At 42.1% G+C, this 10803-nt stretch overlaps 1 protein-coding gene across 9 annotated transcripts in view; it reads left to right on the top strand.

Annotated features, from left to right (window-relative positions):
- Positions 1-297: 297 nt before the first annotated feature.
- Positions 298-10803, top strand: part of TPK1 (thiamin pyrophosphokinase 1) — a 386269-nt gene continuing 375763 nt past the window's right edge. For 2 of the 9 annotated variants that reach the window (XM_044947005.2, XM_044947013.2), the window contains exons 1-2: positions 786-945; positions 1294-1352. In XM_044947005.2, coding sequence (XP_044802940.2) covers positions 1310-1352 — 43 coding nt within the window. In that variant the 5' untranslated portion in view covers positions 786-945; positions 1294-1309. Of the gene's footprint in view, positions 468-785; positions 946-1293; positions 1353-10803 lie in introns of those variants that run through there. The other 7 variants (XM_044947011.1, XM_044947012.1, XM_044947006.2 and 4 more) reach the window with 6 other exon arrangements.

Genomic DNA, 10803 nt, shown 5'->3' with positions numbered 1-10803 from the left:
GCTGGCAGAAGCCGTGCTAGAGTTGGCCAGGTCTCTTAGGCCAGGGTCTGCAAGAGTTGTCAGATGCTGCCAGTTGTGCAGTTCTCATCAGCCGTCAGAACCACGATGTATGGGCAACATTAAATACAGAGGGTGGGAACCACGACAGCGGAGGCTAAAAATCAGGTCCTCTAAGAACCTCAAAAGAACAAGTTTAGTCTGGAAAAGATAAAGCCTAGGGAGTCTACTAAGTCTAGAGACCTGGCTCGCTTAGTCCTGGAAGAGGCCGCGTGGCCACAGAAGGAACTCTTCAACCTGTGAATGTTGGAGCGAGTAGAGCTGCAAAAGCAGCTTCAAGTTCCTGCCAACGATAACATTCTGTGATTGTGGCAACCCAGCGAAGACTTGAACGAAGGCGTGCTCCTGAGGCACACGAGCTGCAAGCGGGAGATCAAGGAGAATGAGGATTGAGAAAAAGGGCTCTGTAGGTAACTTGGGACGTTGGCTTGGCTCTGATGCCAAGCTGACGGATGACGGGGGAAGTTAACGCTTGGCTTGGAGCAAATAGCGGCCTCCAAGCTAAAGTTCAGGGACCAGCGTTCCTCAGAAACACCAGCGATGGCTCCAGGGCAGAACTAGTCTAGAAGAGAGGGCGGCGCGTGAGGGAGCGGGTGGCAGGATGGCCTAAGGTTCCGGCGCCCGAACGCCGGGGACACGCCGTCGGGGGTGGTGGGGGGAGCGGGGGGACGTGCGCGGTGGGGGATGGGGTTGGGGGCGGGGCCCCGCGGCTCGCACGCGCCGCCGGCTCCCGGAAGGAGGCGGGACCGCCTTGCGCGCCCTTCCCTTAAACCTGCGGGGTCTCGGGCCGCGCGCCGCCGAGGCGCCTCAGTCGAGCACCGAGCCGTCGATCACTTAGCTCCCGCAGTCTGCGCTCCGGCTCGCTGGTGGCTCCACCCGCCATATTGTGTAAGTGCGACCGCAGCCCTGGAGCGCCACCCGCGTTCCCGGCGCGTGGGGCGGGGAGCAGGAGGCTCCGGCTCCCTTCGCGTCCCTGGCTCCCTTGGCTAGCCCCCACCCTGGCCCCGGGACGGTGACGGCCGCACGGGGAGAGGCTGGACCCGGCGACTCCGCCGAGGCACGCGTAGCGCGCGCCCTGGAACGCCGCGCGCCCAGCCTGCCGTGCCCGGGCCCGCACACCGGGAGCGCGGCTCGCTCCGCGGTCCGCCCCGGGACCATGCGTACTGACGTTTTCGCGTGCTGTTTAATTAGCTAGGAGAAGTTCTAATGTGGCATTTTTTTTTTTTTTTAACGCAGAGACCAGCAATCCGTTATGGAGCATGCCATTACCCCGCTGGACCCCCTGCTTCCCTCTGGTAACTGTATTTCTTCACACGTTTTACAGTGCAATTGATGTGCAGTCCCCGGTCCCCCACCACAAGCCTTGATAAGGTTAAAAGGGCTGGACTCTAGACCCAGAATGGTGTCCAGTCTGACTCAGATTTCCCACATGTAGGCAGATTACTCAGCCTCTCTTGTGCCTCAGTTTCCTTATCCGGGAAAAAGAAAAAAGGAGCATAGTTTTTAGTCTTTGCGGTGTAGAGTTGCGTAAGGACTAAAAGGTGATGCCCTTCACCTGGAGAAGACTAAGCCCTATCTGTAATGTGAGTTCTCAGGCTTCTAACAATTGGATCAGAAACGTAGACGGAAGGGGTAAAGATCAGTCTTTACTGACTTGATGATTGCCTGACCATTGTGCCCATTTGTCATCCTTTGAAAATACCTGAGGTTACCCAATAATGCTTTCAAGATACAGTAGTCAAGGCTTTTTCTTCAAGTGTGGAGTCATTGTAATTCACAGGGAAATAGAAGAATGAGTTTTTCTGAGGGAATTGTTAGTCACTTTGATTATCATGTGTAGTAACTGACCCGAGTGCTAATTTCATGGTATTAAAACATTTTTTTATGTACCGGTTTTTACTTCTGTTTCTCTTGTGTAGAACTTCTAGTTTATCAGCGCATCAATTTAAATAGAATGCAAAATTCTTTGTAGTGTTTACAGTTTTCTGTAAACCTATGAATTCATGAGTTTTTTGGTGGCAGGAGTATTGAATCTGATTTGAACTTGTCAGTTTCCCCACCTTCTGGGAGTATTTATGGTAAAGCAATCAAAGGATAGTTACAGGGGACCCTGACTCCTTTCTGCCCAGTCACTTGCTGTACTGCATTGTGTATATATACTTTGTATCTTACTTTACAGGTAGTAAGGAGCTAGAGTCTGAACCCAGATATGTTTGACTTGTTGAGAGGTTGAGTGTCTAATCATTTTTGAAAACAGCTTTTCCTAAATTAGGAAAAGCACTGGCAAACATAAGCATTTTGTAATTGAAACTTTGGTAGTTCTCAGTTATCCAAGGGTAGCGGGGACCAACAGTGTTTCCAGGAGTAAACATGGGATTCAGCTGGCCTGTTGACTTTCAGATTTGTTGCTAAGCATGAGCACTTTACTGCTGGAAGATTTCTAGTGTTTTCTCAGTTTTAAAGAGAGAGGTCATAGAGACAGTGCTACGTAGGAAGGGTTGGAGTGAGGCAACAGGGTTTCTGGGTCTAAGTCTTAGATTTGCTGGTTGTATTTCAGTTTCTTCATCTGTGAAATAGGAATGTTTTTCAGGCTTGTTGTGAGCATAGATGAGTTGTAAAATGTGTAAAGCACTTAGCTTTAATTGTGGTAAGCGATTAGGTTCAGTGGTCAGGCTATTGTGGTTGGATTTCAGGGTCAGTGTTGAAATGGAAAGGGTTCCCCAGGTAACTTAGTGGTAAACAGTCTGTCTGCCAGTGTAGGAGAAGCAAGAAACATGGATTCAATCCCTGGGTTGGGAAGATCCCTGGAGGAAGAAATGGCTTTAGTATACTTGCCTGGAGAATTGCATGGACAGAGAAGCCATAGGGTCGCAAAGAGTTGTACATGACTGAGCGACAGAGCACGACGTGCCTGCATGCTGAGATGGAAAAGGTTTGGAGCAATAGACTAGTAGGAAATAGGAAAGACAGGCAGTTCTGGTCCCTGTGGGTTTAATCAGAGGCTTAGGGAGAAGACCATGACTCCTCAGGTCAGACGTGTAGGCCCCACGCTGGGGCAGGCGTACAGGGGAACCGTTAAGGACTGTGAGGTCCTGTATGAAGCACAGATCCACCAGGTAGAATCCTGAACTTCTCTGAGGACAACTGTGGCATTTAGTGGTTTGCCTAGTTTCTTCCTCTTGCTTCTAAAGGTACAATTATTTAGAGATTCCCATCTGATCTCAAGCACTGGCCTAGAAACATGGGTTTCCTACAGGTTTACTTTCCTCTATATAAATGAGGGATATTTAAAAACAGAACAGTGTATCAGGAAGGGGCCCTTGCAATACCTGGCTCTTAGAGTAATTCGGTAAATATGTGAGGTTAATGTTATGTTTAGAGAGGTTCCCTTCATCAGATATACATTTAATATTTTCTAGCAGAGAGGTAGCTTTTCTATGAATAACTTCTCTGAATGTAATTTTTGGCCTGATGTGCCTGTAATGCTTACCCACATCTCATGTAACAGACGACCTGACAAGCTGGTTCTCTCCAGGTTCACTAATTGTCAGGTACACCAGAATGCTCACCTCTAATGATCACCAGCAGAGGGAATATAAAATCTTTTAAATCTTTGTAATTTGTAATTCAAGTGTGTGTTAGTCTCTTAGTCATGTCTGATTCTTTTGTGACCCCATAGACTATGGCCTGCCAGGCTCTTCTGTCCATGGAATTCTCTAGGCAAGAGTACTGGGGTGGGTTACTATTTCTTTCTCCAGGGAATCTTCCCAACCCAGGGATCTAAGCTGGGTCTCCTGCATTGTGGGCAGAATCTTTAGCATCTGAGCCACCAGGGAAGCCCAAATTAAGTAAATGGTTATTATTTAAAGAAAAACGACTAACCTAAAACATGAAAGTTTCCTGTAATCCCTCTTCGAGAAATAACCATCATTAACAATTGGCATATGTTCTAAAATTTTATTTATGTACATATAACCAATATGCTGTTCCTCTTGTTTTAAATAAAATGGATTTATATTGTAAGTTTTGTAAATTATTGTATTTGAGCAGTGAGTAAAAATATATCAATATTTTATTTCAAACAGTGTGCTCTTTGTTCATTTTTTTTTTTTAACAGTAGAGTGTTTCTAAATGTTAAAAAAAAATTCAAGTGAGTAAATGTTACAATCTTATTCAGCGATTATTCAGCAATTAATATATTAGGTAGTATCCAGTCTGGCAGATAGAAACTGGAGGAGCTGTGTGAAGTGGTAGACATTATAGGCAGAAATGGGCAGGAACAAGGAAGTTACACTTGCCAAAAGTAGTTTGATTCTGGCAAGGTCTCTTTCCTTTAGGGGATGGTAAAGGGTCTGTCAGGCAGATTACTATGCTAGCACTGATAGAGTGACTTCTGATTGGTTGGTTTAAGTTCCCATTTTTGGTAGAGCTGAAACGGTACATAATTGGGTTAATTATTAAGTCCTGGTTTGGTGATGTGGGAGTTAACATAAATGGCTCCATTTTGGGCCTGTTGTTTTTAACACTGCAGGAAAAAGTCCATCCTACTTAGCAGAGGTTGTCATTCTGAAATCTTGTGTGTTTCTAAATTGTATGTGTATAAATAAATACAGGACCTGTTTTAAGCCCTCTCCTGCAGCTTTTTACACTTAACTACTTTGTTACGGTCCGTATGTGTAGGTGTCCCAGGTTGTTTTTCTTTTAATGGGCGGTACAGACACAATGAAAGTAGGCTTTCTTAAAAGACATTTAGACTATTTCTAGTTTTTATTACTATCTACAATGTGTAACTTTGATCGTATTTTTGCACATTTATGTGAGTTGAGAAGGAAATAGCAACCCACTCCAGTATTCTTCCCTGGAGAATCCCAGGGACACAGGAGCCTGGTGGGCTGCCGTCTATGGGGCCGCAGAGTCGGACACGACTAAAGTGACTTAGCAGCAGCAGCAGTAGCATCAGTTGGATAAATTTCTGGAAATGGAATTACTGGATCAAAGGATATGTCTGGATTTCTGTCATCTAGAGGAACTGACAACTACCTAGTGTATGCCTTTGATACCAGGTACGGTGGGGGATACACTTGTGATCTCTTCTATCAGTCTTGTCGGAATTGAGAACAAAACAAGATAGATGCTAGTTAGATGTTGAATTTTGTGTGATGCGACCCACATAGGAACTACAGGGACTTGGGAGAAGGGGAGGAGGGCAGGCTGGAGTAGGCAGAGAAATCATGGGTGGACAGATGTCAGGTGGGCATACACAAAAGCACTGGATTTAAGTTGTGAGACGCCTGGGAGAAGCACAAGAACGTTGCAGGCCCTGGGCCTTCCTTGATTGAAAGCTCGGTCCTGCATCTGGCTGGGAACTAATTCAGTTCCATCTGGTGACTACTGCTGCTGCTGCTAAGTCGCTTCAGTCGTGTCCGACTCTGTGCGACCCCGTAGACGGCAGCCCACCAGGCTCCCCCATCCCTGGGATTCTCCAGGCAAGGACACTGGAGTGGGTTGCATTTCCTTCTCCAGTGCATGAAAGTGAAAAGTGAAAGTGAAGTTGCTCAGTCGTGTCCGACTCCTCACGACCCCATGAACTGCAGCCTACCAGGCTCCTCTGTCCATGGGATTTTCCAGGCAAAGTACTGGAGTGGGTTGCCATTGCCTTTTCCCATCTGGTGACTAGCAAAGAAGAAAGAAGGTTGAGTGAACAGGTGGAGGTTTTGGAAGAGTGGTTGAGCAGTGAGGTTAAACCAAACTGTGGAAGACAGAGAAATTTATTGCAGGATAGGAGATAGAAAGATTTTTGAAAGTTTCTGTGTCCTTCCATCTCTGGAACATTCTCTATGAAACAGCCTTTATATACCTTTAAAACTCGATTAAATTGTGTCATCCATGTCATGGTTCAGAATTGCTAATTGTATACAGGTTAAAGTCCTTATCCTGACCTTTAAAGGCCCTTCACCATCTGATTCTTAACTACTTTTCCAGAATACTTATTTTTTTTTAATCACTCACCTCTGTCCAAGCCAGGCAGAACTCACCACTATTTACTATGTGAACAATGATTGGAGCTTCAATACTTTGACCCTAGCTCATGCTACAGTAATCCCCTGGAGTGTTCTTTTTCAGTCCTTAGAATTCTTATTGTGAAGCTTTAGCCATTCTGGTGGGTAAGAGGAATCTCTGATTTTAATTTGCATTTCCTTTATGGCAGAATGCGGATACTGTCTGTTGTTAATGTGAAATATTTGTCTCTTGCCACTTTACTTTTTTTCTTCATATAGTTGATTTATAATGTTTCAGGTGTACAGCAAAGTGATTCAGTTATATCTGCATCTATTAATTATGTCTGTATCTCTATTTCTCAGATTCTTTTCCATTGTATGTTATTATAAGGTGTTGTAATGTGGTATACAGTGGGTCCTTGGCATTTATGTTATATATAGTAGTGTGTACCTATTAATCTTGAAAGTGAAAATTTCTCAGTCGTGTCTGATTCTTTGCGACCCCATGGACTATACAGTCCATGGAATTCTCTAGGCTAGAATACTGGAGTGGGTAGCCTTTCCCTTCTCCATGGGGGATCTTCCCAACCCAGGGATCAAACCCAGGTCTCCCTCATTGCAGGTGGATTCTTTACCAGCTGAGCCATAAGGGAAGCCCAAGAATACTGGAGTGTGTAGCCTATCCCTTTTCCAGTGGATCTTTCCGACCCAGGAGTTGAACCCAGGTCTCCTGCATTGCAGGCGGATTGTTTACCAACTGAGCTACCAGGGAAGCCCTGAGCTACCAGAGAAGATTAAGGATTAATCTTAAATCCCTAATTTATCCATTCCCCCTGTTTCTCGTTTGGCAGTCACAAGTTTGCTCCCTATGTTTGTGAGTCTGTTTTGTAAATAAGTTCGTTTGTATCATTTTTTTAGATCCCACATAAATGAGATCATATGATATTTGTCTTTATCTGAGTTAGTATGATAATTTCTAGGTCCATTCATTGTTTTTTTTATAGGGCTGGGTACTGTTATGTGTGTGTGTCTGTGTGTGTCTGTGTATACGCACACACACACACCACAGTTAGGCTTCTTCCATGTCTTGGCTATTGTAAATAGTGCTGCTGTGAACATTGAAGTGCATGTGTCTTTTTTCAAATTAAAGTTTTCATCTTTTCTGGTTGTATGCCCAGGAGTGGAATTGCTGGTGCATGCTCAGTTGCTCAGTCATGTCTGATTCTTTGGGACCCCATGGACTGTAGCCTTCCAGGCTCCTCTGTCCATGGGATTTTTCAGGCAAGAATACTGGAGCTGATTGGCATTTCCTCCTCCAGGGTATCTCCCCAATCCAGGGGTTGAACCCGTGTCTATTGCGTCTCCTGCTTCGGCAGGTGGATTCTTTTACCAGTGCACCCCTTGGGAAGCCCAGGGATGGCTGCATCATATGTTAACTCTGGTTTTAGTTTAAGGAAGCTCCACACTGTTCGCCTTTGTGGCTGCACGAATTTGTATTCTCATTAACAATGTAGGAAGGTTTCCTTTTCTCCACACCCTCTCAAGCATTTATTTATTACTTGTAAACTTTTTGATGATGGTCATTCTTGCCATTTTTCTATTGGGTTGTCTTTGATTTTTTAAAATTTGATGTGTAGGATTTTTTCTTTTAATTGAGATATAATTGATATATAATGTATTATTTTTGATTTGATACATGTATATATTGCAAAAGGATTACAAGTAGGAGTTTATGTGTTCTGAATACATAGTTCTTTAAGTCTTGATTTTCTCATCAATGAGATAGAGAGAAGGACACTTTTCAAGGAGAGGTATGAAGATTAAAGAGTATCTGTAAAGCATTTAACACTGATACAGTAAGAATGGAGACATTTTATTTATTTTATTCATTGCCTTAACGTTTCATCTAGAGGTTTTTAAAATTGAATAATATTTAAGCACATATGGTAAGCACATACTATTGCTATTTTAAACTCTGTTAATATAGGTGCGTTTTCCAATATTCTTAAAAATCTGAAATTTTTTTTTCTTGTAGTGTCTGTGATCATTTCAGTTTTTATTATGAATCTTTGTATTTAGAACTCCGTATGCTTGAAAGTAAAGTATATTTATTTCAAACACTTTGCAGCTAAAGTAAAAGTAAAACCTTCCTCAGGATCATTAACTTACATGTGCTTATTTCACAGACTTAAGACATAGAGCAACCAATTACAGAGACTGTAATTTCTAGTTTACTAAAGTACTGGTATCTAGGCATTTTTGTATATTTTTACAACATAGTATATATGCGTTATAAAAAGATATAGATAAAAGATGAAATAAAAATGCGGTATTTCAGCCTCTCGGAGATTGCCACTCTTCTCTCCACTTGGGTACATTTGTTGTGTATACATTGGTATTGATATCCCTCTAGATATTCTTATGTATGAATACACAGACGTTTTTAAACCAAAATGAGAACATAATGTAAGTTGCTTTATTCAGTTCACCACTTTACTTTTCCATGTCAGATTTCAAAGTATCTAATACCCCACCATGTTTAAATTTTCTCATTCTCAAAATAGCTTCCAGATGCTTGTTCCAAACTAGGGCTGCCTATGGATTGGGTTCAGGATTTTAAATCTCGAAACATTGTCCCTCATATTTTAAATGTCCTTTAATATTGAGTATTGATAAATAAAGCTTTTATATCCCTTTTAAATTGATCTGATGGAATAAAAAAACACAGCAGTTTTGGTATGAACCATCATTCACTTAAAAATACATGATAAACTCCAACTCAAAAATTCCATTTTATTTTCCCCACATAATTTCATCATAAATTTGTGCTGCTGCTGCTGCTGCTAAGTCACTTCAGTCGTGTCCGACTCTGTGTGACCCCAGAGACGGCAGCCCACCAGGCTCCCCCATCCCTGGGATTCTCCAGGCAAGAACACTGGCATGGGTTGCCATTTCCTTCTCCAAAATTTGTGCTAGAAAACCTTTTATCTATCACTCTACCTTTCTTTGCAAAAAAATTATATATATTTAAATTTTAAAAAGATTTCTCTGACCGTAATGCTCTTGGGAGTTATTTATTCTGAGCTGAGTTACCATTGTTGAGGTTTATTATGAATTGAATTACCCTTTTAAGTATTATGGGCACACACTTGATCAAATCAGCATAATTATATTACACGTTCTTGTAACAACTAACATTTCTGTAACACTGTGTGCTGGGCATGGTTTTAATACTTCAACACTGTAAAACCTGTAGAAAAGTTGTGGGCCTCGAAGTCCAGGTTTATGTTTTAGCTATCCTCTTCACTAGATATGTGACCTTGGACATGTCTTTCAATTTCTTAGAGCCTTAGTTTCTTTATATAAAATAAAAATACATACAAACATGAAGTCCGTGGTCCAATTTAAGCTACTTTAAAGTACAAAAAGCAAGTTTAAGAGGTAGAATCAATGCAAATGGAAAATACTTTGTACTAAATGAACTTTTTTATATTATTAAATTTTGAATCCCTTCTTTTTTCTATAGTTCTCAAAGGAGATAGCTATTTATTTAGTAAATGTGTTCAGGTAGGCAGCCTGTTCTTTTCCCTGAGTTCTGTGTGTAGTTTTCTTCTATACTTATTGAATTTATTATTTCTGGGTGCATGAAATTTTTAATAGTGGTCATAGTGTTTTGATGCCTCATGGTTAAGTGGAACCGTGTTGAGAATATCTCATTCAGTACAGTGTTCCTGTTATTTTTGTATTTCTGGAACTTATTCTCCATTGAAAATGCCTGATTATACCCATAAAAGGAGTATAAAACATGAAGATGGATAGTAGCATTCTCTGATTTACTAGAGGCTGGTTTGGGCATCCCTGGGTAGTCTGTACCTAGAGTTCAGACTCCTTTGTAATATAAATGAGTGGCTACCTGGATCACTAGTTCAGCAGCAGACCTCTCAAGAACCCTTGGTGATGACATGCTTAGTACCAAACATAGCCCTAAACTGTTAACTCCCTTCTTTAGTCTCTGTTTGTAAATCCTTGTAAGAATGATGTAAGGGTAGATCTGAGTTATTTGCATTTTTTTTAAGTTACAGATTAAAAATTCTTCAGTGTAGTAGTAAGATGCTTTTTGGTCACAAAGCTGAAGTAGTTAAGCATTCTTCTTAGGAATAGGAATTTCTGGTTTGTACTTTTCTTTAGGTCTGGGCTAATCCACGTAGCTGTTGAGGGTTTGAAATAAGGCTAGTGTGACGGAAGCACTGAGTCTTGTCATTTCACTGTGAGAAATAAAACTCCCATCGGTTATTGAAAAAATCTTAATTATTTGGAACAATGTATTAGTTTACTGAAGCTGCCATAACAACGTGCTATAGATTGAGTGGCTTAAAGAAGTTTTTCTCACAGTTCTTCTGCCAAAAGTCAGAGATTCACGTTTGGTTTCTTCCGAGGCCTCTCCGTGTTTGCAGAGCGCTGCCTTTCCTGTGCCCTCACGTGCTCCCCCTTGCTCTGTGTGTCCCCTGGGTTCTGATCTGTTCTTTAAAAGGTACCTGTCCTTCCGGGTTAGTGCCGCTCTTACGACTTCCTTTTACCTTAATTACCCCTTTAAAGACCCTGTCATATCACTGGTAGATGAATCACAGAGTCGATTTCAGTCTTACTTAGCTGCTGTTTTGTGCTTCTGTACAATATGTCCTCTTAGTCATTCAACACTTCCTAAGTACCTAAATTTCATAAGTAATTTAAATTGTTCTAGTAGCCT

This window comes from Bubalus bubalis, chromosome 8 (genome assembly GCF_019923935.1).
Source record: "Bubalus bubalis isolate 160015118507 breed Murrah chromosome 8, NDDB_SH_1, whole genome shotgun sequence".
Classification (NCBI taxonomy): domain Eukaryota; kingdom Metazoa; phylum Chordata; class Mammalia; order Artiodactyla; family Bovidae; genus Bubalus; species Bubalus bubalis.
The sequence above is the reverse complement of the archived record's forward strand: the minus strand, read 5'-3'. Positions and strand labels throughout refer to the sequence as shown.